Consider the following 27,857-nt stretch of genomic DNA (forward strand, 5'->3'; position numbering starts at 1 on the left):
AGTCCCTAAAGAGAACCGTTTCCCGTGCGTCTAAGGCAACCAATGTAATCTGTTCTGTTTTCTTGTCTAAACATGACATACTTTCCCTATCATAACAGAGATTTGTTTGTCATCTCAATTCCTTATGAAATCAGAGAATTTGTCCCAAAAGCATTATAGGTATCATGGAAGTTAGACTTCTCCAGTTGTTGACTGGGTCAGCATGGAGTGCGGAGAACCAAGTCTGGTTTGTATCTCTTCCTCCTTATACAGAACATACTCCATGATTAGCCTTGTACATGCTAGTTGTATATGTCCTTTTTGTGGTGGGTCAGTGGAACAGTGTAGATGTGAAGGGATGCATGTCTGCAGTTTAGTCACACTGTATGTTCTTGTGTGGTGGCTGTTGTTTGTTGTTTAGTCAGGAGTGAGTGCAAGTTGCAAGCTTCATCCCACTAAAATATTTCTGCGCTGCTGTGTAAACTCCCTTGGGGGGCAGGAGAGAGAGATGTGTATGATCAGTTATACATTAAATATGGGACGTTAACTAATATAGAAAATTTGAATGTCTCACTCAATACCCTTCACTACAGCCCCCATCCCGCAAGACTTTTGTTGGTGCAGGTCCCATGATCCCCATTGTAGCATTTTTTGGTGGTCAAACAGGACCCACCTTCCACTCATTTTCAGCAGCAGAAAATCTGGTTGGATCTAACCCTTTGGGCTAGATCCTATGGATGTTGCAAGAGGGACTGCTGGGGAAAAGGTAAAATACAAATTTAAACTAGAATCTCATACAAGCTAATAGCACCCTACATCTTCTGTCCTTAGGAGTCAGAAACCAGGGATAAATCTGTTTTGTCTTCCACCCAGACATCTGCTTCTAAGGCACTTACTAGTCTACCCCGTCTTCCCAATGGTTGCCATCTGACTTGGGGGGGAAAGGGCCTGTTCCTTTAGCAAAGGCTTTATGTGTAGAACTTGGCAGTTATGCTTTTTATGTCATGAACATAACCTCACCTCGTAAACAACTATCCCATTAAACCTCAAAGATATAGGGCATTTTTATGTGGGGCAGTAGGCAATCCTAATTTCTTGCCCCTTTCCTGTAGTAATCCCATCTTGGGCTCTCAGTCCTCATTCACTTGCCCATGTCTTTTCTGCTCTGCTGCCAACCTTTATAGTGTCTCCCCCCCCCCCCCATGCATCACATTTACTGAGCACCACTGCCTCTTCCCACCAATGAATCATTAAATCCCATGAGGCCTCTGTGAGTGAAGGCTGAAAGTGAACTGTCCCTCCCTTCAAAAGCTGTCAACATTCTAGTACAGACATTTTCACCCTCAGCCTGCCAAGCTATCATGAACATTCCATGACCTCACTAAGGCACTGGAACTGAGGCCTTGCAAGTGATGGCTTTTGACTGTATATAGGGAAAGAACAAGAAAATAGTGAAACATAGAAAAATTTATTGATATTAAAGGTGAATTTTAGTAGCAGAATGCCAAATTAAGAGGACACATTAGCATGAGATATACCAATTAGATGAGACATTTCAGTCTCATGTCTGTAATAAATATGCAATAAAATATATACTATCTTTTATTGTACATATCCTATATTTTATTGCATATTTATTACAGACATGTAATAAATATGCAGTAAAATATAGGATATATACTTTCTTTAAAAAATTAAATTGAATAGTACAACATATGGGGTGTAACCATTTGGAAAGATGATAATGAACAGAGCATAAGGTTAAAAACAAAATACATCAGTGCTATTAAAATATTAATTAAAAATTACTTTTAGCTTCAAGGTCCCTTCCAGAGGGCTTGGGTATAAAAGGCACTATTGCTAGTATACATTAGCTCATAATGTTACAATGGGAGCCATCTGTGCAATTTCTTCTTAAACCTGTGCTGCTTATAGGAGATCCAGTGCAAGCCTCTCATCTAGAGTGCAGGTTGAGTAGCTAGAACACTTCATGTATTCTGCCAAGTGGCTACACTCACAGGAGATATAACATCAGTTTGGTTCCTTTCTCCAAAGTATTAGAAAGTATAAAAAGATGAAAAGGCATAGAAGGCATTCCCAAACACAATTTTGAGACAGTAAAAATGTCTTAGCTGCATAATCGCAAGAGGGAATAAGAAAATCATAGCACAATCTTTAAAAAAGAAAATGATTGCTGAACAAAACTTGATTAAACAGACTTCAGACTATGGGCACAATCCAGCCTGTGCTGTGGGCCCTTTCAGGGGGGTGCATTCATCTATCCACACATGGAGGCTTATGCAGGGGTGTATGGGGAGCGGGATGCTGCCACCGAAGCAGAATGCCTGGAGGGAGGATGAAAGGATTTGGTGTGATACGAGATACTTTTCCATCTATTGGTATTAATCTGTGACATCAATCATCTGCATTTATTAAACCTTATTTGCTTCTATATAAGCTATACATAAAATGTTTTATATTGTTGCATTCCGAAAAGTGCACATTAAAAGCCTATAGTCCAGTGTGCAACTCAGTAAATCTCAAATACAGTATTGGGTAAAAAGCTGATTCAGTGTCAAAAACTTCAAAAAGGATGATGTCGTCGCCAGTCTCGACTAATTCTAGTCCGCATTGAATTAGGCTGGGGATTTGTGGATATATTATCCTCTCATCGACTAATAGAAGAAGAAGAAGAAGAAGAAGAGATTGGATTTATACCCCACCCTTTACTTGGGGTCTCAGAGCAGCTTACAAACTCCTTTCCCTTCCCCTCCCCACAACAGACACCCTGTGAGGTTGGTGGGGCTGAGAGAGCTGTCCTTGAGAGAACAGCTCTGACAGAACTATGGCTTGCCCAAGGTCATCCAGCAGCTGCAAGTGGAGAAGTGGAAAATCAAGCCAGGTACTCCCAGATTTGAGTCCACACACTTAACCACTGCACCAACACATGGGAAATTCATGTCATGGGGAAGTATCCAGATCCTTTTGCCACATTCTTCTAAACAAAAGGTGTCCACATGACTCTAAGGGGGGGGGGAACAAACCCTGCAATTCTGCAGATGGAATGTAAAACCTACATTATGCATCTCTTTATTCTGCACTCATGAGTGGAAGAGACTGAAGGCACTTCTGGTGTCATATGAAAACACTCTACCATCAATTTTATAAAAGGGATGTTCAAGTCCACTAACGCGCAGTGGTATCCTGAGCAGAGTTACACCCTTCTAAGGGAGCTCTGGCTCTCCAAAGTTTATGCCCTTGTTGGTCTTTAAGGTGCTGCTGGACTCGGATCTTGCTCTACCCTTCTAAGTCTGTTTCAGACGATGGCAACCAGGGTTAGGATGGCGCTAATTGCCTACCCATGTGTCGGACTGTTTCCCTTCAGTGCAAGTGCCTTTGTTGATTGTTAACAACAGAAGATAAGGGAGACAACATTTTCCCCCAAGCAAAAGCCTTTGTAGAAACTTAATACGCAAATGCACCACTAATAAATGTGCTGGCGAAAAAAAAGCCACTGCTTTTGTCAACATTCCTGTATTAAGCATCAGTTTTCCAAGCTGGGAGCCTGTGGGTGGGTGTGAGCGTGTGCACATGCATGTGTGTGGAAGGATAAACATAGTGGAATTTCCCTCCAGCAGCACAAGACTGCTGAGCTCTGGGGGTAGAAAAGCTTTCTGCTCACCTAGCCTTAAACCTCAGTAGTCTAGCTCTGTAATACAATGCAGGGAGATACACTTTTCCTTCCCTTTCAATACAATGTATGGCAAAGGGTTTTTTTCAGGTTGGGGGGGGGGCGATGTGTGAATCAAGGTCTGCAAGATACCTTTAGCTCCTAGAGGCTTATGCAAGGGACGCTCGCCTCCCTCCGTTTTAAACTGATGCTCAGCCACCATCAACATTCTCCTAGACAGCAATGAGCACGCTCAGTCCTAATCAGCACATTTCTTTGAGGGCGAGGTGCTTCTTCATACAAATATGTTTCAATATACCTGAGAAGACCTCAGAATATGCAGAAACCTTTGGGGAACCCTATTTCACTGCTCTAACGGTAGGTGCTTGGCCAACATTTCCTATGGGAGGATTCAAAGTGTTTCGTGTTTTATTTTAAAAAATCCATACAATAACCTTGTAAGCTAAGCCAGTCTCATTCTCTCCATTTTGCTGAGTGACCTGCTTGCAAGACCACCTGCAGAAGTCATGACTCAAGTGAGATATCAGTGACTTCCCAGTTCACAACCACTGCCCTACAGCAGCAAAGTATCATAACTGCACAATGAGAAAATGAGCTATCAGCCGCTGTCTTCACAAAACAGCAGTTAATAACCACAAGCCAATTGGCATTCATATTTAAGGGAATAACATTCAGTTAAGCTAAAAACAGCTTACTCATACAAAATATCTTTCTGCATATGCTGATACATTTGGATTAGTCACTATCTCAGCTTTTGCCTTTCTAAGAAGTTCACATTGTCATGATGATTGTGTAGGAAAATAAATATTAAAATACAAGAAATGGGCCACTATAAGACTTAAGGGCTTTTAAAAAAAGATAGTAGGATAATCCAGGAGGCTCAGGCCAGCCCAATCTCATCCGATCTCAGAAGCTATGCGGGGTCAGCCTTTGTTAGTACTCGGATCGGAAACCACCAAAGAAGTCCAGGCTGTGACGATGGCAAAAAAAAAAGGGGATAACTGTGCCCTACAGTGTTCCTCAGCACTTTCCCTCAGTGCCTTCACTGTGGCACGTCCTATCCTGATTTACACTGCTTGAAACTCCTTCTGTGACCTGTTTCCTCACATAGAAAGATGAGTTCAGTTGCCAGAGTTATGAGCCAATTTATATGGAGAAGACAGGAAGTGAAGAGAAACTAAGCAACACTTCCTTATGCGAACATTTTGAGGTAACTTCAACTTCAGTCCTCGCTTTCTTTTCAACAGAAAGAGATTAATTTGACAGAAGCTTACAGGCAAAAAGCTTACAGATAATTAGGGGCTCTTGCCTGGCCTGGCCCAAGTCAGAACATGTGATTGTCCAAACTTGTGGTTTTTAAAATTTCTTCTTTCAGGGGACCCTTTCTAGATGATCTCACTTGCCTCTGGGCTCCTGATTATTGCCCCGGATTCCAAGGCATAGTCTAGAACTCTACTCTCTGTTAGTGTGGGTTGGTGGTTATATCTGCCAGGACTTGCTGTAGCACTCCTTGGATTGAGAGTGTGCCTTACATCACACCTAACACTCTCCTGACTCTAGGTTGCAGGAGAAAATCAGTAGTGGCCGGCATGTTTATCCTTCATTGTTAAATTTTATTAATGAAGCACTGATAAGCTTCAGACAAAGCTTGGGCTTCCCCAAGAATTGCAGTTGAAAATCATTGGGCTAAAAAGTTGGCACTCAAAACTTGGAAGTGAATTTTGGAACTCACTGCCAGCATGACTGGTGAGATGCTGAAAGTTGTGCATTGTTCTGGTATTTCCTGGTCTTGCTATATGGTATCAATGAGTCAGGATATAACTCCTAATTTTTTTTTTTTTTAATCCAACAGTTCTGTCTTCATTTTAAAGGAAATGAAGGGCATAGTGGAGTTACGGCAGAAGCTCCTCATTTAATTTGCTGCTTCACCACTAGTTGGTGAAAGCAACAAGTTAAAACCATCAAGGAAGATACATGTCTTGATGAACAGCTGTATACTTATGACATCCTCCCCTTCGAAAGTGGCTAAGTGACCAATTAGAATATGGTTTGGACACTTATAATTTAGATCCCTGCTTTCATATATACAGTTAAAAAAATCTTCCTATGGCTTTGCCCTGCAAATAAAAGTCCATCTAAGAACTTCAGGGGGGGTGGGGTGGTCAGGCCAGAATCAGGCCCGGGGGAAAATGCCCACATATAAAAATCGAAAAATTAAAAGAAGCCAAAGCATAATAGCATATATATCAATTGACAGAACTCATCATTAGACAAAGGCTTTCCAAGATAAAAGAAGAATTAATTATTTTTTTCCAAGGACATGTAGTATTCTGTCAACACTTTCCAGGCTTTAGGTGCCATGAAGCCGTCGGGGGGATTTTCACCTTCACGAGCCAGCTTCCTCATGCGTGTGCCAGAAATGAAGTCGAATTCATTGTGCCTAGTAAAGAAATGGTAGGGAGCCATACAGTTAGTCCAACGACATTTACACAAAAGCCTGAAATTGATGGATTATACAACTAATCTATCATTCAAACAATTTCTGCAACTAGGTACACTTCTCGTTGTATAGGGTGACATCTGATAACATTCAGTGTGCTGATAACATTCAGAGCCAATGAGGTGCAGCAGTTAGAGTGCTGGACTAGAATCGGCGAGCCCCAGGTTCAAAGCTTGCTGGGTGACCTTGAGCCAGTCACACACTGGGAGACCCAGGTTCGAATACCGACTCTACTGTGGCAGCTCACTGGTTGACTTTGGGCTAGCTACACATCCTCAGCCTAACCTACTTCACTCTCCAAGATATAAGGCAGATGGACTCACATTCTAGCTGTATCTAAGACAGATGGACTCACATTCTAGCTGTATCTGAAGAAGTGAAACTGCTCACTTCCTCAGATACAGGTAGAATGTGAGTCCATCTGCCTTATATCTTGGAGAGTGATTTCAGATGCCAAATGATAATAGCAGGGATTGGTAATGAGAGAAGAAACCTAGGTCTCAATTCAATCCAGGAGGATGTATTGACTTGAGCTTCATTATCAGTTGCAATTCAGCAGTCTCTCTTTTAAATCTCCCTTTGAAATTCATTTGTAGGAGAACTGCTACTCTTAGGTCAGCAACTGAATGTCCTGGAAGGTTAAAATGTTTCCCCACTTGGTTTTTGAATGTTGTAGTTTCTGATAGCAGTAGAATGACTAAGAGTCCAGTAGCACCTCTAAAGACTAACAAAATTGTGGTAAGGTATGTGCTTTTGTGAGTCACTGCTCACTTCTTCAGACTTATTTCCATTTATTCTTTGCATCTTCCTGGACTGAATCCTCCTATACTAGGTTTCCTGTCTCATTACCAGTGCTGATATCTCCACACCTACTGCCCCTCCGCATATCACACCTAATCCAATCACGGCTGCTATTGCCATTCAGCATCTTAAATCATATTTATGAAGTTTATATCTCCCATACCTCGTGTTACATTTTATGGCACACATGGCCTTGCCCGACAAAGTGACGTTTATGTCCGATCTGGCCCTCATAACAAATGAGTTCGACACCCCTGTTCTAGCACATACACACGTACAAAAAAACCCTTACCTGTCTGGATCATAGAATACCATTGCCTTTTGTAGTTTGTTGTATGCAGCTACTCGGAAGGGAATTATTTCCACTGAGGTGAGTCCTGGAGCCATGCTGAGCACCTTTCCGCCTTGTGTAGGTTCATATAGATCTTTCTTGGTTTCAGGGTGGGGCATCCCTGCTGGATCTCGCCCCACAATGTAGAAATTGGCTCCAGCAATCATTCGAGCCCTGCAGTGCCATTGGACCTGAGAAAGTGCCATACAGTTAGAATGCTGTTGACAAGGAGCCTCAGCACACCATTAAGAGAGATTTTTTAGAGAACGTTTTATACAGATGCAACCTAGGTCTCCAGTAAAAATGTGTCACTGGTGCTACGTTATGGCTCTGGATACACAAAAGACATAACTGAGGGGAGAGCTATGACAATAGCAGTAACTATTTCCAGAGCTACAGCTTTTCATTAACACCACACAAGCACGCTTTTTAGTACGGCATTGTTTGTTTTGTTTTAATATAATGAAGTACTTATTATTACAATTCTCAGAAGGACAGAGAGTCCGTGTGAAAGAAACAGCTGGTGAGTTCTCACATTCCTTCCACTAATTTCCCAGTCCTGGAAAAATGCATTTTGTCCTTCACATAACCAATGTTTCTTGATCATGCTGTTATTACTGGCTGGTGAGGAGAATTTTATGACTCTCCCATTTCCAAGGACTGCTGAGCAGGAGCAGGGACTGGTGAGCATTCTTCCGCACTCCTTGGCAGGAAGTTACAGATCCCCGGTTTCTTACCTGACTGCGTGTCCACTATGGTAAATGACTTTTTAGACTGTTATCTGTAGTCTCCCACGGTGCCTTAGCAGAGATTCAATCTCTGACTCAAATTACAGTTAAGGAGAACTAGGAGCTTGAAGCCAAAAAAAGCCCTGGCAGGTAGGTTCAGATCCACTTGTGACATTATGCTCCTGCCCTCTGGTACGGCTTGGCCCTTGACAACTCCTTAGAGTTCCTAGGTCACGATTACAAAGTGACAACAGAAGCCCCAAACAGCAGAATTCTGCTGCCAGTAGACCTGCATAGCTGTGACCCACCGAGTCAAGCGCAGCCCATCAAACCGTGTATGGTGCCCACCAAAGGGCTCCATAAAGTTTCTGTTCTTGCTAACTGCCTGGGCTTCAAGAACAAATGCCTTCTCAAGGCCACAGTATATGTCTAGCAAGTTCTAACAAATGGTAGGATAAAAATAGCCAAAACAAATGTCTAATAAATAAATAACTTGTGCAGGTCTAAGTCAGACTGTTGTCAGGCCCTCAGACCCAAGTGTACCTTGGAAACAGCTGAAGGCTGGAGACAGGCTGGCCTAAGGCTCAGCAGGACAGAGGAAGATCTGAGTAGCCACCTTCAGCAAAATTGCCCAGACAGAGGAGTCAACTGATTTCAGACTCCACAGGAGTCTATGGGGTGGGGACTGCCCTTTTAGGACAGAAGGACTGTGGGTTGTGATGTATATTTCTCTGCTGGAATTGCCCGCAGTTCCCTCCCCTATCCAGCAGTTCCAGTAGCTCTGTGAGCTGCTGCCCAATTTGCAGAGCTCCCCATTTGACCCCCATAGCAGCTGCTACCTCTGCAGCTGATGATGCCGTGTCCCTTCCAAAGTCCTTGGTCTGCCCAGTTTCTTCCTGTTAACAGTGCATAGTGTGGATCCTTCCTTCTCTTCTACTCCATGTCTCCACTACTCACAGTTTCTTCTTTCTCCCCTGTTTCTCAGGCCACTGCCTACTATGTCTCACCCTCGCTATCTCATCTCTCGACCAGCATCCATGCCACTCCTCCGCCCCACACACAGCTCTCCCCATCTTGAGTGCTGCAAGTTCTCTCTCCAATGAGCAACTTTTTGCCTCAGTTCCTTGTCTGCCCTGCCCTCTTCTGCAAGTCTTGTTCTCCGTCTGCCTATTTTTCAGGTTTCATATTCCCAGATCATTGCCTACTCTATGCCCTTCCTATAGTGCGCTCCCGTTCCTTAGTTTCCCCGTACCTCCTGGAGCTTCTTCCCGATCTTCAGCCCATTGATATGCAAGTCAAACTGACAGCTCACTCACAAAAAGCAGACTGTCTTCTGAGCCACTGAACATTCCCAGCCATTATAGCAGTTCAGCAAAGTGGCGTCAGAGGAAGCACCCCTGCCTCGAGTGCAATCCCTTTAAAGGTCTTTGAATCTCAGGCTGAGATTCTGAGACTCACAACTGGTTCACTTATCCTGGAACACCTGGCAGGTCACTGTTGAGGACAAAGGTCTTATATCTGCATGGCCAACTTGTACCTTTGCACCAGCTTTATCTACCCCAGTTTTCCCAAAAGGATCCTGGGAACAGAGGGTTGGTGAGAATGCTGGAAACACTGTCAGCGTGATGCAGTACTCCTAAGAAACTACGAGTTCCCAGGGCTTGCTGGGGGATTTAAGTTCATGCCCAAAAAGGCTAGATGTTCCCACAATAAGACTGAGCAAGGCAATTCCTATTATAATTATAATTTATTATTTGCATAGCACTCAAAATAAGCTGAGTGCTTCACAGAAGTTTTTTTAAAAAAGACAAATCTCTGTCCAGCTTCTAAATCTTGACAACAGATGCAAAAGGGGATCAACACAGTGAAAGTGGCTGCAATCTTAAACACACTTGGCTAGAGAGCAAGTCCCACTGGAATCAATGGAATTTACTTCTAGGTATATATAGGAGCTGCGGTGGCTCAAGTGGTTAAGATGCTGAACTGCAGGTTGTGGCAGTTCAAGACCCGAGTGTGCCGCATGATGGAGTGAGCTCCCATCTCTAGTTCCAGCTCTTGCCAACCTAGCAGTTCAAAAGCAAGAAATTGCAAGTAGATAAATAGGTACCACTTCGGTGGGAAGGTAACAGCGTTCCGTGCGCTTTGGTGTTCAGTCATGCCAGCCACATGACCATGGAAATGTCTTCAGACAGTGCTGGCTCTTCGGCTTTGAAACGGAGATGAGCACCACAACCCTAGAGTCGGATTTCACTGGCTTTCAAGCAAGGGAACCTTTACCTTTATATCAGTTCAGCAAAGCATCCCTGCCACAAGGGCTTCGGATTTCACGGCAGATCAGAAGACGCCAAATATATTTGTTGTTGTTCAGTCGCACAGGTGAGTCCGACTCTTTGCGACCCCATGGACCAGATCACGCCAGGCCTCCCTGTCTTCCGCCGTCCTCTGAAGTTGGCTCAATTTCATGGTCGTTGCATCGATGACACTGTCTAACCATCTCATCCTTTGCCGTCCCCGTCTTCTTTGACCTTCAATCTTTCCCAGCATCAGGGTCTTCTCCAGTGAGTGCTCCCTTCTCATTTGGTGGCCAAAGTATTTGAGCTTCAGTTTCACTATCTGGCCTTCCAGGGAACAGTCAGGGTTGATTACTTTTAGGATTGACTGATTTGATCTTCTTGCAGTCCAAGGGACTCTCAAGAGTCTTCTCCAGCACCATAGTTCAAAAGAATCTATTCTTCGGCGCTCGGCCTTCCTTATAGTCCAACTCTCGCAGCCATACATGACTACTGGGAATACCATTGCTTTGACCATGCGGACTTTTGTTGGCAGGGTGATGTCTCTACTTTTTATCATGCTGTTTAGGTTCGCCATCGCTTTCCTCCCAAGGAGCAGGCGTCTTTTAATTTCATGGCTGCTGTCACAGTCTGCGGTGATCTGGGATCCCAGGAACGTGAAGTCTGTCACTACTTCCAGGACTTCCCCTTCTATTTGCCAAGGAGTGATGGGGCCGGATGCCATGATCTTATATATACAACATGGCAAATGTATGGAAGATTTCTTTTAAACTCTTTTTTAAAACGTGAAATTAAAACAGAATATTAAGGGAGGAGAACCAAGAGAAAACACTCAGAATATTTGAACAGAAGAAGGGTAAGGCAGTCGGAGGCAGAGAGTGCCAGTCACATGGAAACTCACAAGAGGGCAGCATAATGCAAAGTATTCACTTGCTCTTATGGTTACTACCCAGGAAATGCCCTACCTCTGTTGGTCCAGCATACAACATAGGAGAAGGGAAGATTGCTACAACAGTTGACTTTGGATCTAGGACATGCTCCTCCAGAACTGCAGCATGCTGCTTCATGCGCCACTCGAGTGGCACATCATCATCCTTGGTCCAGCCACCGAGGGGATGCAGAAGCAGCACAGGATGCTTGTAACCCCTTTCAAGCAGGCGCCGCTTGGTATCCTGCATTAGCAGAGCATGCCCGTTGTGGACTGGATTACGCAGCTGGAAAGCAAACACTGCATCTGAAACAGAAGGAGAGTCAAATGCAGAAACCCGAGCATCCAGAGCGTGGAAAAACTGACTTGGAACACTGCACACCAAAGAGGAAACACGGCACATCGTCTGCATGAAATACAACATCTTTTATTCTTTGCCATCACAAACATTTGTGTCTCAGGACATAAAAAGATGCACAAATCATGGCAATTGTCAAGCAATTACAAGCAATGTCATTTGGACTTGCGTATCGTTTGTTCCTGGGAGGTCTTTCACACTGGTAGTTGCTTTTAACATGCACACTTTGTGTTTGTGTGCGTGTGTATGTGTGAAGAAACAATTATTTACTTAAGGCATGATCTATCCAAAGTTAAGTACTATTTGGTTCCACTGGTATCAGTAGAAGAGAGTCAATATCTTTTTATTGTTTTACAAGCGTTATACCTCACATTGTTGTCAATAGCAACATCTTAATTGTATACAAAAAGTAATAAGCCATAAGACCTGGAGGAGAGTAGAAGAGCTGTTCACCACCTAACTGGTGGTGGGCTGTAGTGGGCCATAAGTCCAGCAGGTCCATTTTACACCTTTTCCTCAGCAGCTGTAAAGTTGGACTTAGGAAGGGTTCCTTGGCCAATTGTCTTCAGAGTATAAGAGCCACCACAGAGGAGGCCCTGCTTCTTTCTCAACAAGTAATACAGGTATTTAGCATTACAGACAATCTTCTGTATCACAAATGTGAATACTCACCAGCATTCATTTCCTTAAACTTCTGTCTCAGCTCCAAGGGTGTCAAGCGGTATTGGTCCAACCCATCATTCCACTTGATTCTCTCTAGCACCAACAGATCTCCGCCAGCCAACCAATCTCCACTTTCCATAACCATCTATTGAAAGGCATCACCATTAATCAGGTCAAGATGATATTTAAATCTAAGAAAAACTTTGCAGCCTTCTAGCTAAAGTAAATCTCAAAAATGGTGTCATAGAGCTGGTATAGACAAGGGCAGCCAGAATGATTTGGAGGCTGGAACACCTTTTCTACATGGCAAATTTGAAGAGCCTGGTGTTTTGTAGCTTAGTAAAAAAGATGACTATGATGGGATTTAATGAAAGTTTATACAGCTATGCATGGCGTTGACAAAGTGGACTAAGAAAATCTGTTCCCTCTTCCACAATTCTAGAATTGTAGGTAGCAGATTTGGAAGAGGCAAAAGAAGGCACCGTGGTAGTATGCACAAGTAGCTTGTGGAATTCTACACCACATTCTGAAATGTGGTTAAACCTGATGGCTGAAATGAAGGACAGAGCAGGGATTAGAAAGATTCAGGGAGGATAAATCTATCACTGGCTACTAGCCATGGTGACTGAGGGGAACCTCCACCTTCAGAGGCACTAAGCTGCTGAATCCCAGAGCCAGGAGGCAACATCAGGGGAAGGCCTCAGCCTCTATGCCGTGTTGCTGGCTGTCTGGAGGAACTGGTTGGCCACGGTGAGAGACAGGATGTTGGATTAGATGGACCACTAATCTGATCCAGCAGGGCTCTTATGTTCATACTGGCTACTAGAGCTACGATGGCTAAATGGAAACTCCATGTTCAGAGGCATCGATCACTGAATACCAGTTGCATGTGGGCAATAACAGGGGAGCTTTGTCCTCTGTGCCCCACTTGTGGGCCTTCAGAGCCATCTGTTTGGCCACTGTAGGAAGCAGGATTGCCCATTGGTCTGATATAGCAGAACTCTTCTTATGTTCTTAAGAGGAAGCAAAAACCTCAACAGAGAGGTTCTGTGGATGCCATCTTTAAAATGGTCAAGCTGTAACCAGGATGGCCAAATGGTGACGGTGGCCACAGTTCCATATACTGTTCTTAAGCAGGGATTTCAAGAAAAAGACCAAGCCATAAAATTACTATTTTCCCATATTTCAGCCACATACTGAGGACAAGTAGACTTGGAAGAGCTGGCACCCAGAAGGAGGTGATGGTCGCAACGTGAACAGAGAGATCTGAGGAAGGCCTTATACATACAGGGAACTTAGGGATCATTGATAAGGGAGGAATGGCGCAGCACATTGACCAGAGACTAAAGATAAAGAAGAAATCAAATTGGCTACTCCAAACGTTCACAAAAAATGTTTTACACATAGGGAACTTAAGGATCATGGATAAGGGAGGAATGGCACAGCACATGGACCAGGGACTAAAGATAAAGAAGAAATCCAAACGTTCACAAAAAATGTTTTACACAGGACAGGAGGGGGAGTCTATTACTGTACCTCTTGAGAAAGGCTGTTTAACAGACTGGGGACACTACCAATGAAGACCTGCTCCTTGTTGCAGCCGACCTTACATTCTATATGGCAGAACAGCAGAGCCGATCGCCTCAGCAGGTGGGCACATGGGTTCATATCACTACTGCAAAAATAAAAGAGCACGTGCTGTTCTCACTTACTTTTACATGTGGATGTTTGGCACAAGTGGTCCCCCAGATGCGCGCGCAGCGTTCTTCCTTCCTGTGCTCAAAAAACTCAGGGTTTTTTAGAATTGCCACCCTCCGCCCATTGTACTCCAGTGTAAAGGCACTGCAGCCTTCCAGATGCTTCTTATCTTCAGAAGATACTGGAAGCACGATGGGAATGCTCAAGTTAATAACGCCATCTGTTAAAAGAACAATGTCATATTTTCAAATTAGGGTCATCTGAAAATACCGTGAAACTGGAAGGTACCAATCACCTGGCAGTTTGTATAGCTGTAGGTTTCTATGGAAACAGTTTCTGGAGATAATTAGACAGAGGTTCTTTGGCAGTGCTTCAGAAACTCAGCTGAGCTGAGGAACAACTGAGTTTCTAGAAGAGTTGTTTGAACTTTGAAATATTTGAACTTTGAAATAACAAGCCATGTTAGTACGGCTAACAGGCTCTTTTGCAAATGCATTTACTACCCAAATTACAGAGTCAGCTATAGTTGTGCGTATGCTAGATCATATCATAAGGCTGGTTTTGCACATTTGATGTGCACTAATGCTTAACCATGACCTATACTGCACATACATACAAATGCTGTGTTGACATCTTTATGGCATCAACAGTGGTAGTGCTAGTGGAACAGCTATTACTGAGTTATACCATCCTCATATAAAAGGTTTATTATGTACCTTTCTCCTTCATCAGATCTGAAGTTTTCAAGATTACAGGATGCAGAATGTTACTAGCCCTGCAGTCTGTTTGCTTCTGGTTTTCCCAGCAATATTTATGTGACACTTGCTTCTTTAGCCAATTACCTGGATGCTTCAGGTGCATTAAGGAATCTACTCACACCTTTCCCCTAGCCTTGGCCTCTCCCTCTAGTAGCAGCCCAACATGCTTAAACTAAATAGGCGAGCCTTTTCCTTCCACTCCACCAGCATAAGCTTCACCTGCTTACAGTTTGTACATCAAACAGTTATTGAAAGGACAAGAGGAGAGCTGGTAAAAAGAACTGCAACTTTAACTACTACTGGCAAAGAAAAACATACGGTAAAAATAAAATTACCAGAACTGTAATAGCCAATACAGTCTAATAGCAACTCTACGAATCATATGAAAGATGATTCTTTGGTGGAAACTTGGTCAGTGTCAGGACATCTTTCCCCTAGCCTTGGCTAGGTAGCTTGCCGGTAGCTCACAAAGTAGAATTTTTGCTCACAAGACTCCACAGCTTAGAGGGAGCATCACCACCCCCTCTCACAATTCCACAGGTGCCTACAGGCTCAAAACAGTCAGAGATTCTGGGCATAAAGCGTGAAAGGGAGATTGGGTTCCACAAACACTGAGGGTGAACTTATGTCAGAGAGAGAGAAAGAGAGCCTGTTACAGCTTCCTAATGTTTATCCACAGCACATGCATGAGTGTTTGGAGATGTTCACACATGTTTTCTGCGCAAATGCTGACATGCCTGCCCGAAGCAACTTCATGCCTTTCCATCGCCGTATTGCTTAACTGCTCTTCTTCCATGCCTGCTTGGGGGGGGGGGGGCTCCTGCCTCCTGAAAATGGCAACCCCAACATTAACCAAGTTGATGATAAATTATGTTGTACTTCAAGAACTTCAAATGTGAAACTTTCCAAAGTTCTCAGATATTTTTGTTTTAATGTTAGATTTTTAAGGGGCGCTTGAAAGTGAATCTTGTTGAGTAACATTAACGTAACTTAACAGTGCAGGCCAATGCAGAGTTACTCACGTCTAATCCCATTAATCATATATCTTACATCTGTTTTCTGAAACTCTGGCAGTATCCCAAAGCGAATGCTGAAATGAAAATTCAGAAGTTGATGATAAATTATGTTGTACTTCAAGAACTTCAAATGTGAAAGTTTCCAAAGTTCTCAGATATATTTTTTTAACGTTAGATTTTTAAGGGGCGCTTGACAGTGAATCTTGTTGAGTAACATTGACACGTAACTTAACAGTGCAGGCCAATGCAGAGTTACTCGCGTCTAATCCCATTAATCATACATCTGTTTTCTGAAACTCTGGCAGTATCCCAAAGCGAATGCTGAAATGAAAATTCAGCGAGGTGGGTAAATTTGAATCTTTGCATGGAAATGGAAATCTCAAAAACTTGCAGAAGGTTTTTGTTTGTTCAGTTTCAAATTAATTTGACAGCAAATCTGAAATCTTGCCAGCTGAGAAAGATGGTCTGGGGGTTTTCTGTCCTGTGGGTCTTGATACCAAATTTCTCAAAGGAAGGAAGCAATGGAAGTCCCTGTAAGGAGATTAAAGCACAGCACAGCCACATGATTCCAGGGCAATTTGTACCAAAGCACCTGCTGCGGCACTATCAGTGTTGATCTTGTGGGATTGCTGGCTTTAGCCCAGGTGTTTTTTGTATTGTTTGATCTTGCCGTCAAGGACATAGGTGTCAAAGTCTTCCGGAAAAGCACTGGAGCCGCATACGGGGACGAGGCCGGCCTGATGAAACCCCTAGCCAAGTTCTTATCGATGAACTTTCGGAGCTCATCCTTCTCAGTCAGGACCCGCAGCTAAACAATGAAGTACACGCTTCCAGGAAGGTTTTACTTTTATTGAAAAGCCATAGATGCAATAACAAGAACAGTGTTAGGAATGGCGGGATACCTGTGCGCATAATAGGATCTGTCCCTCTGCCCTTATCTTGTCTACTTTCAGCTAAAGGTCTTTCAGTGGTAGTGGGTGGTGGAAATCAGAGCCACCATATGGCATGGGTAGCGCTACCCTCTGTCAGAAGAAACAATGGCCTGTCCATTTAATAGAGGCTTAATGGGAAGTTATTTACCTGATTATGTTATCTCCATGCCGTGAAAAGATTCCACTGCCCATTTCCACATATTAAGTCTCTCTTAAAGGAACAGGGTATTTTTCTCCTGGCCTCTTGGCAGCCCTAGACTTGGATGCCATCAGTTGAACAGGAAGCAAGGGATTGTGGTTCATAAGGATCCTCAGGAGAATCTGGTAGTCTACGGCTATAGCACAGGGTCAGAACTGTATTCTCACCTCCCCCTCTCGCTGTCAGTTGTCTACTCCCCCGGTCAGCAGACAAGAGGAAAACCCACACAAAAGCTCAGGGGGGTTGTATATAGACTGTAGCGTACTCTGTGATGGGATCATTTCATATTTTGAACTTGACATATCACATTTGCTAAAAAGGCTAAAGAGAAAAAAGCCTATTCCCCATGGAAAACCTTTTGAACTATATGCATTTTCAAGCAATGAACTTCAGTACCTGGTCTACTGTCTCAAACTGCTTGGTCTGTGTAATTGAAGAATTTACCTTCATCAGTGAATATATAATTTAAAATATTGTAAAATACTTGTTTTCCAGTGCAATCAAACTGAACTTACCCAACTTGGTTTGCTGCAGGGTTTTCTCTCACTATTTTTTTATTTGCAAATATAATAAACTATGTTTGACCATTTCAATTCATAATATATAATCAATGATCAAATTAGTGATAAGTACGGCAGCTTCGTTTAACCATTGAATGCAGTTGATTTTCATTATGATTTGTGAGTCAATTTTAATGGTCTATGATTATTTCTACTATTCTGTACTGTCCCTGAAATTGTCCACTAGATTATTTCGTCATTATGGTGTCTTCCACATGGGGATAGGATTTTGTGGCTTCCCTGTTACTGGTGTGGCTGCAGATAAAGCGCAGCGGCAACGAGGTTTCCACATGGCAGGTTTCCCCACACTTTCCCTGCCCCAGACCCTTGGAAGTGGCCACTCACCGTCCCCTGGGCCACCAGGGCTTTTGCAATATTTTTAAAAATTGACACTAGAATATGGTTATATTGATCTACTATTGTACCAATAGGTTTTGGAGTATCTATGAATTCCCAACTTTCTTTTTTTATATAAAGTAAATCTCTATCCTCTTCCCTTGCCTTTTCTTTATATCTCTGCAAGGGACGGAGCTAAAGACAGATTTTTTAAAAAAATGAAAGGTGGGAATTCAGAAAACCTGCCACACCTATCAGTATAATGGTATATTGATATAACAATATTCTATTGCCATTTTTTTAAACATTAAAAGCCCCCCAATGGTGGGGAGAGGAAATGGCTGCCACCTGGGACAGAAAATCCAGATTTTCCCACTCAAACAACAGCAATCCAGGCTTTACTACAATTTTCCCCAAAGCTTAAGAATAAAACAGGTTTAAGAAAGATCGGAGAAAAGCCAGGGAAACCCCAGAAGAAGTAGGAATGCACCATGCTGCTGTGGGAAACGGGGGAAATCTCCCCCGAAGCATTGAACAAAGGGCAGATAACCCATGTGGAAGACACTTATGTAGATTCTGCTGTCCTTATTTTAAATTTTATATTTATATTCACTAAAATCCTATAGGATGTATTGTCCATGAAATGCCTGTTTCAGATTTAATCCATGCATAATCAGCAACTTTTAAAAGTGGCATATTCATATTGCGATTCAACCAGATAAATTTTTTCTTTATTGAGCACTTTTGTTTGAGTCACTCTGATCCAAAGCTCTTGGAAATACATATTTTTTTAAACTGCAAAATCCATAGTGTCTTTATCAGCAAATATTCAGTGGTCAAATTTAAGACAATTTTATTTCGGACAAATAATTTACCAACGTCTGGTCCCATTTTTATGCATAATTAATATCAGCCATATATGGTGGCCCATAAGGGCTCGATAAATTTGTTTCTGCTACCTTGCCTGGGACTCCAAAAACGGGAAAGACAGAGGCTGTTAAGCGCATGGCAGGCCATAACACATAGTAGGGCTGCATTTGGTTCAGTGGTTGACAAGTTGTTCAGACCTAATATACACAGTGGAATCACACTTATAACAGAAGACTGTAACTTTATCATGATATCCAACATAGTCTGGATTGAAACCTGCTATACAAAAAAAAGTCCCCTGTCTTCCGGCCAATTTAAAAATTATAGTGAGATCTGAAGTAAAAAATTTAAACTGGTTGAACCATGAATATACTCATACTGATTCAATTCTGCATTGGAATTTAATTTCCATTGCATATGTTTTCTAACTTTTAGTGCATTTTTTATTTTATAATAGTAATTACTTTCATACCATTGTGGAAAACAACTGAATACATACCAAGCTTGGATATATCAATTCTACCCTTTCCTGGCAAAATATAAACACAATTATCAAGCATATTTTAACTGCCACCCTCCCTCAAATAACCGCTATAATATCAATTTGATGACCAGTCTTAAAATGACCCTTCTTCCAAGATGCTTATGTTAGGGTACATGTGATCCAGCCTCTCAGGAGAGATCTGCAGCTGATGTAGATACAGAAATGCATTTGGTGCACAGCCTCACCTGTCTAATAACATTCATCTGGGACCCAATGGAACTGCCTAGATTTGTTTTGTGAGTTGTTTAGGGATTGACATCCCCATCCAAGGATATTAGTTGTATCACAAGACTAGTTGCAAGGCTCTGGCTGGCTCAGAGTTAGGGACTTTTCTCATTTTCTCCTCTTTTAAGATGCTATCCTCTTTTAAGATCCTCTTTTAAGCTGTTTCAGGGGCCAGGGCTTATTTGAAGTACCATGGCTTCTGCTTAGTGAGCAGAAAGTCCCAGGTTTACTCCCCAGCATCTCCAGTTTAAAGGATTAGGTAGAAGTTGATGTGAAAAACCTCTGCCTAAGACCTTGGTATGCCACTGAGATGCTGAGTAAACATACTGACCTTGATGGACCAGCGGTTTCATCCATGATAAGGCAGCTTCCTGTGTTCATCATGTGTGTGCAATCTACAAAACTCAGTAGTGACTAAGTCCCTATACAAGTAACTGAATTAGAGTTAGGCCTCGAACATACATCCAGAGGAATGAAGTGTCAGAGAACTGACTCAGTAGAATGGGCTGCAGCACTTCAGACTACATGTGGAGGATCATGGAAGATCGCATTTTGGAATGTCCCCTAGTATTAAAAACTCCCTGGAAACAGAAAACCAACACACAGTGTTAATTTTCTCTTTGCATGGAGGTTTTTATGCAAAGACTCAAAGATGGAATCTGCACCTTCAACCTCAAGCAGCACAATCCATTCTAACACCTGAAAGCTTCATTACCTTGTTCATTCTGATGCCATAGGAAAGGGGAATCACCTATCCTACTTTCATCTGCAGTAAAAAGGTTTTAGAGGACATACTGTCTGAAACCACCACTACCACCCCCAGCTGCAAGACCCGCTTGACCAGAGATGACAATGGTACATAAGAAATATGTACAAACCCTACAGGAAGCGAAGCCTCCCACAAACCACTTTCAGCTCTACTATCTGTTCCCAACCTATTTTATGTTCCACTCAAGGTGAGTGGTTTTGTTTTCTTAAAAACAAATGCCCCTAAAATATTGATATATCTATATAGTGTTATAATGACAGTTTAAACATTTTTTTGGAATTCCAAGCTTCCATTAAAAAAAAAAAAAGTAAGTCTTTAGCTTCTTCCATCACAACAATAGAAGGGAAAAGGTCTGTCTCTGAAAGGGAAGGAGGTAGAGACTTACTTTTTCTCTAAAAGAAACCCCAGAATTCAGAGAACCTGCTTAAACGACAATTACAGCACTATATAGATGTATCATTATTTTAGGGCCCTTTTAAAAAAGGGTGCTGTGACACCACTGATGACGACAGCGCCCTCCCTTGAAAATCCTGATTATTTAAACCACGTGTGGAATAAAGTAAACTGACTCCACAACTGTGAAAATGCACAGGGAGGGCAGACGTGTGGAAGAATTGTGCCCAAACTAATTCCATTGTTTACAGATGGACTGCCAAGAAAATCAGGAATAAGTTGAGCATGTGGAAAAGGCCACTGACTGGTGTTTCTCAATAGTTCTCTGGCAACAGCATCTAGTGTAGCATTGGAAGCTGATTCTCAAAATTACTCTTCAAGGGTAGTTTACCTGGCAGTGTGGGGCTACTCACAAAAAGGGGGGCTAAGAAGCCTCACTGTGCACATTGAGTTTCATACTGAAGGTAAGTATCGCTTGTTTGGTTGTGGGTGCATAACATCTAACACAAATGTCTTTATTGTGATGAGTGGCACCTTTAAGACGAATGAAGTTTTAGTCAAGGTATGAGCTTTCGGGTGCATGCACACTTCCTCAGATACACTAGGCTCAACTCTGTTGGTCTTAAAGGTGCCACTGGACTCAAACCTCGTTCTGCTGCTTCAGACCAACATGGCTGCCCACCTGGATCTATCTTCATTGTAACCAGTATGTTTTCCTTATTTGTTATCTACATTAACATCATAGTGTTCATGTTTGGGTTTTTTAGCATAAGGAGCTACACCACCTTTAGCTCAATATGGCAGTGTTCTAAGCTGACTCCTATAACTGAAGTTCCCCAAATGCTCATGTAACACTCATAAGTCCTAAAGACAAATGCATAGGAACTAGCAAATCATACCATCTAGCAAGGTGCCAAAATGCAGAACTTGCAAGTATTCCTTCTCACGCATAAACCCTTTCAAGGGGGTGGCCCAGCCTTCACTCAGGACTTGAACCCACTGCAGATCCAGCTGAAAAGGTAAAACAAGGCACTTTAAAACAGGGATAAGGACTCCCTTCCTGTAGCATTGTGCAAAAAAAGCCTGATCAGCATTTTGTAATTAAGTACAAGAGGTCATCCACATTTCCTAGGACTAAAATATACCTCTCTCTAGATAATGGGAAACTGCACGTTGCTTTAATAAAAGAATATGGACATAATGCACTTTAAACTGAAAACAAGCCATAAACAATCATTTGCTAGAAAATGCCTAGTATTATGGGCAGGATGTTCATGGAAGGAAGGAAGCCCATGTACTGTGAGACCTCCTAGGACTGTGGTGTGCCCTCAGCCTCTACAGATTTTCCCAAGAAGCCTCCTCTCAATTCTGTGTACAGGGCCAATAGAGGCAGAGCATGTTGATGAATCCTAAAACTTGTAGATGGGAGAAAGGCCAGCATGCTTGCTCACAAGTAGGGAATAGTGCCAGTCCACTTACTCCTGCTACTCCTTTATTTGCCCTGGGTACATAGACATATCATGTGTGTGGGGTAACAGTGTCAGTGGTGGTAGACAGTCAGCCTGTATTCACATAGTATCACCCAAAGTTCTGTTTCTTGGCCAATTTAGAGTGTGACAGAATGCTAGGAAGTTGAGGTGGTGCATTGGGAGCTGGCTTTTACATATAGCAATGGCACACTCATCAGTATCTATACCTCTATTCAGTGTCAGAATTAAGAAATACAAAGGAAAAACAGTGAGCCTGCAGGAATCCCACAGAACATTTTTATAAGGGAAAAAAACAAGACCACTTGCATTCATACTCTGAGGCTAATAATGGTATCCAAATCCAGGTTTACCTTTACTTCTAGCTCAAGTCAGTATCACTGTAGGAACTGAGAGGCGCAGGCATGCAATATCTGGACTGTCATTTCCAAGGGCAGAACTGTGTAATAATAAGTGGCTGCATCTGCAAATGTTAGCCAGTAGACGGCAGCATGTGTAATCAGAAACATTCAAAGTAGAAGAGCATGGAGAGTAACTGGCCAGAGAGAAGAAATTTTCAGGGAGTAACTTTTTTTTTTGCTGTCAGGTTGCAGCCAACTTATGACGACTCTGTAAGGTTTTCAAGGCCAAAGACATTCATCAATGGTTTGCCATTGCCTGCCTCTGCATAGAGACCCCTGCCTTCCTCAGGGGTCACCCATCCAAATACTGACCAGTGCCGACCCTGCTTAAGCTTCCAAGATCTGACAAGATCAAGCTAGCTTGGGCTATCCAGGTCAGGGCCAGGGTGTAAGAGGTATTACTGGAGCTTCCCAGCATATTTTTTTAAAGCTGAATCAAAGCAGGATGTGGCTTCCCACACAGGGAAGTTTTAATACTCCCGCCATCAATTTCTCCTATCAAAAATACTGTGCCACTATTACTCCGCCCTTCCCATTTCCGGGGTTAACTGAACAGGCAAGGCAGTTCTGATAGACAAAATCAGGAGGGGTGGAAAGCTTAAACCCTGCTCCACCACAGCATGCACTCTCAATCTGAACTGCACTCTCTCAGTGCAATTAGGATCAACCCTCCTCTCACAGTAGAACTGTACATCTCAGATTTCTACTGGATAACACTGGCAAATGCAGTCAACTTAGTGTTACAGTACTGTGTCCTTAGAAATGGAACTTAGGCTACTGAAAGCCCTTCAGAAACCTGAGCTTGGTTTGTGCCTAGATGGGACACCTCCCAGGAAACCCAGTGTATACAAGTTGTTTGCAACTGTATTGGTCCCAAAGTAAGATTATAAGAGCCAATAACAGAATCCATGTAACAGCTTTATTAGGACCAACCCAATAACACATAAGTATGCAAACTTTTAAGTTCCCTAGAACTCTTCATCAGGCCAGATATTACAAAGTAAAGGTGTGTGTGTGAGATCAGAGTTTTCCAGTCATCATGGTCATGCCAGGTTATAGGGGAATTTCTGGCAGGGAAGGCGATTCAGGCTGATGCTGGCCAGGGGCCATAACAGCAAGAAGCAATAAAACAATTAAACAGTTCCCTCCAACGTTCCCTTATCTGCTTTAACCATTGAGAGTTCAGTCCCTTTTCAGAAGAGAGAATATAAATTGCTTGGAAGGAATTTTATTCTAAGGAGATAGATTAGCAATATTTCAAGGTAAAAAGATTTATGTATGTATATGTATGCCATCTTGAATTCCAAGGAAGGGAGGCGGGTTATAAATGCAGTAAACAACCAAACAAACAGGCTTCTGCCATTATTATCTAAGAAGAAACCAGTTTTCTGGGCCTTTAGCATAGCCAAAGCACCAATATCCAATGATGGCATCAAGGCAGAAGGTAAATATGGACAAACATGACCCAATCAGAAAATAAGTGTAAAGACAACAGTCATGACAGTCAGACCCACAAATCAAGCAGTCACCAAGACTTGCAAAGAAAAAGCTTCCTATGTATTACAATCTAAAGCACTACAACATCATTAATAAATCATAAGAAAATCCTTGTGCATAGGTACATAATCAACGTCGTCTCCGGATTATATAACAACGTTTCAAAATTGGATCTTCCTCAGGAGATATTAGAGTAGTACAAAAGCTCTCTGTTTCATAAAGTGCTTGACAACAAGAAATCATAAGGAATACTACACTCAGATAGGACATTGATCTCAGTAAATGTTCAGGCTCAAATATGCTGCTAAGCTTCTAATGGATCCCAGTACTACTCTAATATCTCCTGAGGAAGATCCAATTTTGAAACGTTGTTATATAATCCGTAGACGACGTTGATTATGTACCTATGCACAAGGATTTTCTTATGATTTATTAATGATGTTGTAGTGCTTTAGATTGTAATACATAGGCCCTGGTCACACCGGGGGAAAAGGCACGGCTAAAGTGCGGCTTTTTTGAGCCTCATCAAAAGAGAAGCACGACAGCGGGATCAGACAGATCCCCCCAGCCGCCGCACAGGTCCTCCTTGGCATGATCAGATGCCGGGAGGAAGCCACGGACCGGAGAGCGAGGCAAGCCCGCTGTATATGTTTGTGAGATCGGCCGGCGATCAGACGGCCGTCCCTGCAGCGGATTTTCTGGTAAGTACTAGTGTTTTCTAGGGGTTTTTTTAATCCGCATCTTCAGCCGGAAGAGACAGATCGGGGACGGGTGCGCGCCGCTTCCCAGATGTTGTGGTGTGATCGTGCCCACTTGATGCGCCCCCAATCTGTATCTCTTGCGGATCAAAGCCTCCCGTGTGACCGGGGCCATAGGAAGTTTTTTCTTTGCAAGTCTTGGTGACTGCTTGATTTGTGGGTCAGACTCTCATGACTGTTATCAAGGCAGAAGGGACATGGCAGAGTTCACTAATGAAAAGAGAGCCTAATTACACACTGATGATTACGTACAGGGCAGAAGTATACATTACCATCTAAAATATAAGTATTCTTCTGTGTTATATTCCAATCTTGCACAGTGGCCTCTAGCCCACTAAATCACAAGACACAGTGAGAGTGATCATCTCTGAGTTGCCACCAGACTCTTTTATTTTATTTTATTTATTTATTTATTTATTTATTCATTATTCACATTTCTATCCCGCCCTCCCCGGAGGCTCAGGGCGGCTTACAAGGCATATTTGCCAGATAAAACAATAACAATACAAAATATTAAGTTACATCCTCATTAAAACAATTTTGGTGCTCCTCTCAGCTACTTTCCAAATTCCAAGTTACAGTTTCTAAAATCAAGATGGCCGCCCCCTAAACGTCCTGTTCTCACCCATAGTGCAGCAATTTTGGGCATAGATGTACGTGCCCCCATCCCGATGTCTATATACGGGGTGTAGATGGTAAACTAGTGCGGTGGTAATGCACTAGTGGTGGCGGCTCCTATTCAAAAGCCTGGCGGAAGAGCTCTGTCTTGCAGGCCCTGCGGAACTATGCTAGGTCCCGCAGGGCCCTGATCTCCTCTGGGAGCTAATTCCACCAGATAGGAGCCGCCACCGAAAACGCCCTATTCCTGGTCATGGTCAATCTAATAGAACGGGGACCTGGAACATCCAGCAGATGTTGGTGCCCTGACCGTAGTGCCCTTGGGGGAACATGTGGGGCAAGGCGGTCCCTTAGGTAGGCTGGTCCCTGACCATATAGGGCTTTAAAGGTAATGACCTCATTTTTTTGTTGAATATTATAAGCACTTTCTCATCTGTTTACTGCATTTACGAGCTGCCTCTCTGTCAGGTTCTCATGGTGATGAATGAGTACACATTTAAAACCCAGCTGGAATCACTTTAAAATGCAATACAACCAGAGAAACAGCGGTAGAATTAGTTGTTACTACAAGCCAAAACTAGTTAAAAGAAGCCAGTAAAACCTCTGCTTGGAAAACTTTCATAAGAAAATCAGAAGAGTCATCAAAGTGGCAGTGGTATCCCTTGATTCTTTATTAGAATAGGAGTGTGTCAAGCAAGAATGTCAGACAGGAGGTTTCGTCTTTGGTAAGACCGTTGAAACTAGATGTACACCCACTGTGATCGGTATGGTAGGATGATATCAGTCTTATTTGAATCAAGGCTTGTTTTAAATCTGTCTAGTTGCATTTTCTATTTTGATACAAGTTTATGAATATGGGCATCAAAGAAATCTATTAGGATTTATACAAGGTTTTCTCAGGTATTGCATATTTTTGTTTTTGTATAGTTTTTTTTATAGAGCTGCGGTGGCTCAAGTGGTTAAGATGCTGAACTGCAGGCTGTGGAAGGTCAGTAGTTCAGCAGTTCGAGACCCGAGTTGCCGCATGACGGAGTGAGCTCCTGTCTCTAGTTCCAGCTCCTGCCAACCTAGCAGTTTGAAATCAAGAAATTGCAAGTAGATAAATAGGTACAACTTCGGTGGGAAGGTAACAGCATTTCGTGTGCCTTGGTGTTTAGTCATGCCGGCCACATGACCACGGAAATGTCTTCGGACAGCGCTGGCTCTTCGGCTTTGAAATGGAGATGAGTACTGCAACCCTAGAGTTGGACACGACTGGCTTTCGAGCAAGGGAACCTTTACCTTTACTATAGTGCCTCATCTTCTTTTTGGTATTTATATGCAGTTTCTAGTCTCAAATGAACATTATTCCATGTACTTTTTTGCAAAAGAAAAGAAAAAAAATACAACTTCTCAAAGATAGCCGAAGATATTTTGGCGTCTGAGGCAGAAACTGCAAATGTCACTCTGCCCATAATAGTAAAAACATAATAATAACATCACTGACCACATGCTACCCATCAACTATACCCTCAGACCTGCCACTAGAGGCTATTTTGTTTATTAAAATATTTATAGCCCACCTTTCCTTTGCAGCTCAACACAGCCCTTACAAGTGGGTCATTGTATGTTTGATATGGTTAATCTCACTCAACCAAGAAAATGCAGTTTAATCCCCTCACAAATGAAATGGCCTTACACAGCCTCCATTTTTTTTAAAAGATGGCGCCTTCTACACTGAGAGCCCACTTCAAAGGCAGGAGCCCCTACAGGGAAGGGGCTCTAGTGAACGTCAAGCAGATTAAGGCTGTTCCACAGAGTGAATGCTGTTCTTAAGCATAACCTGCTCTATACTGTGATGTTACTATGTATGGGTGTGAAAGCTGGACAAGGAAGAAAGCGGATTCATTTGAAATGTGGTGTGGACAAGATTTTTACAGACACCATGGACTGCCAAAAAGACAAATGAGTGTGTTCTAGATCAAATCAAGCATGTATTTTAGCTCCCGAGAAGCTAAAATGACCACACTGAGGCTATTGTAATTTGGACACATTATGAGAAGACAAGAGTCAGGCTTCCAGTTTGATCTCTGTGAATGGCGGTCACTTCTTCGGGAGCTCCCGAAGGTGACTTGCCCACGCATGGTAAAGAGAGGGAATCCGCCCAAGCGGAGACCCTGAGGAGCCTCAGGGAGAGGCTCCGATCCAAGGCGCACAGGGGTTGTGCCTCTTTACCGGCCGGATGGTCGGAAATTGAGGCGCACCCCATGCCCCAATGGCTCTTGCCGTGGCAGTGCCCCGCATGGGGACTAGCAGAGGCACCGGGTGTCACTGAGTGATGAAGCGAAGAAGTTAAAGCATGAAGAAAGTCTAACCGTGAGTTGGAGATTGAATTTAAAGTTAATGGCATATAAGCACTCCGTCCCCCGGGAAAGTGAAAGGGAGGAGGGAGGATTCCCCCCCCCCACTGAAGAAAGAGACTTGTTGAACGCAGAAAGGAGGGGCGAAGTGGAGTTTGAAAAAAAATTGTTACCTTTTGGGAGTGTC

The 27,857-nt window shown here is 42.9% G+C and overlaps 1 protein-coding gene across 1 annotated transcript in view; it reads right to left on the reverse strand.

Annotated features, from left to right (window-relative positions):
* Positions 1-5,823: 5,823 nt before the first annotated feature.
* Positions 5,824-27,857, reverse strand: part of PAPSS2 (3'-phosphoadenosine 5'-phosphosulfate synthase 2) — a 73,923-nt gene continuing 51,889 nt past the window's right edge. Inside the window, exons 7-13 of the mRNA XM_015422658.1 lie at positions 21,470-21,581; positions 19,139-19,168; positions 13,983-14,188; positions 12,280-12,415; positions 11,287-11,555; positions 7,264-7,493; positions 5,824-6,110 (exon numbers count right to left, since the gene is read on the reverse strand). Coding sequence (XP_015278144.1) covers positions 5,969-6,110; positions 7,264-7,493; positions 11,287-11,555; positions 12,280-12,415; positions 13,983-14,188; positions 19,139-19,168; positions 21,470-21,581 — 1,125 coding nt within the window. The 3' untranslated portion in view covers positions 5,824-5,968. The remainder of the gene's footprint in view (positions 6,111-7,263; positions 7,494-11,286; positions 11,556-12,279; positions 12,416-13,982; positions 14,189-19,138; positions 19,169-21,469; positions 21,582-27,857) is intronic.

This window comes from Gekko japonicus, unplaced genomic scaffold, assembly GCF_001447785.1.
Source record: "Gekko japonicus isolate JY-2015 unplaced genomic scaffold, Gekko_japonicus_V1.1 scaffold2125, whole genome shotgun sequence".
Lineage (NCBI taxonomy): Eukaryota > Metazoa > Chordata > Lepidosauria > Squamata > Gekkonidae > Gekko > Gekko japonicus.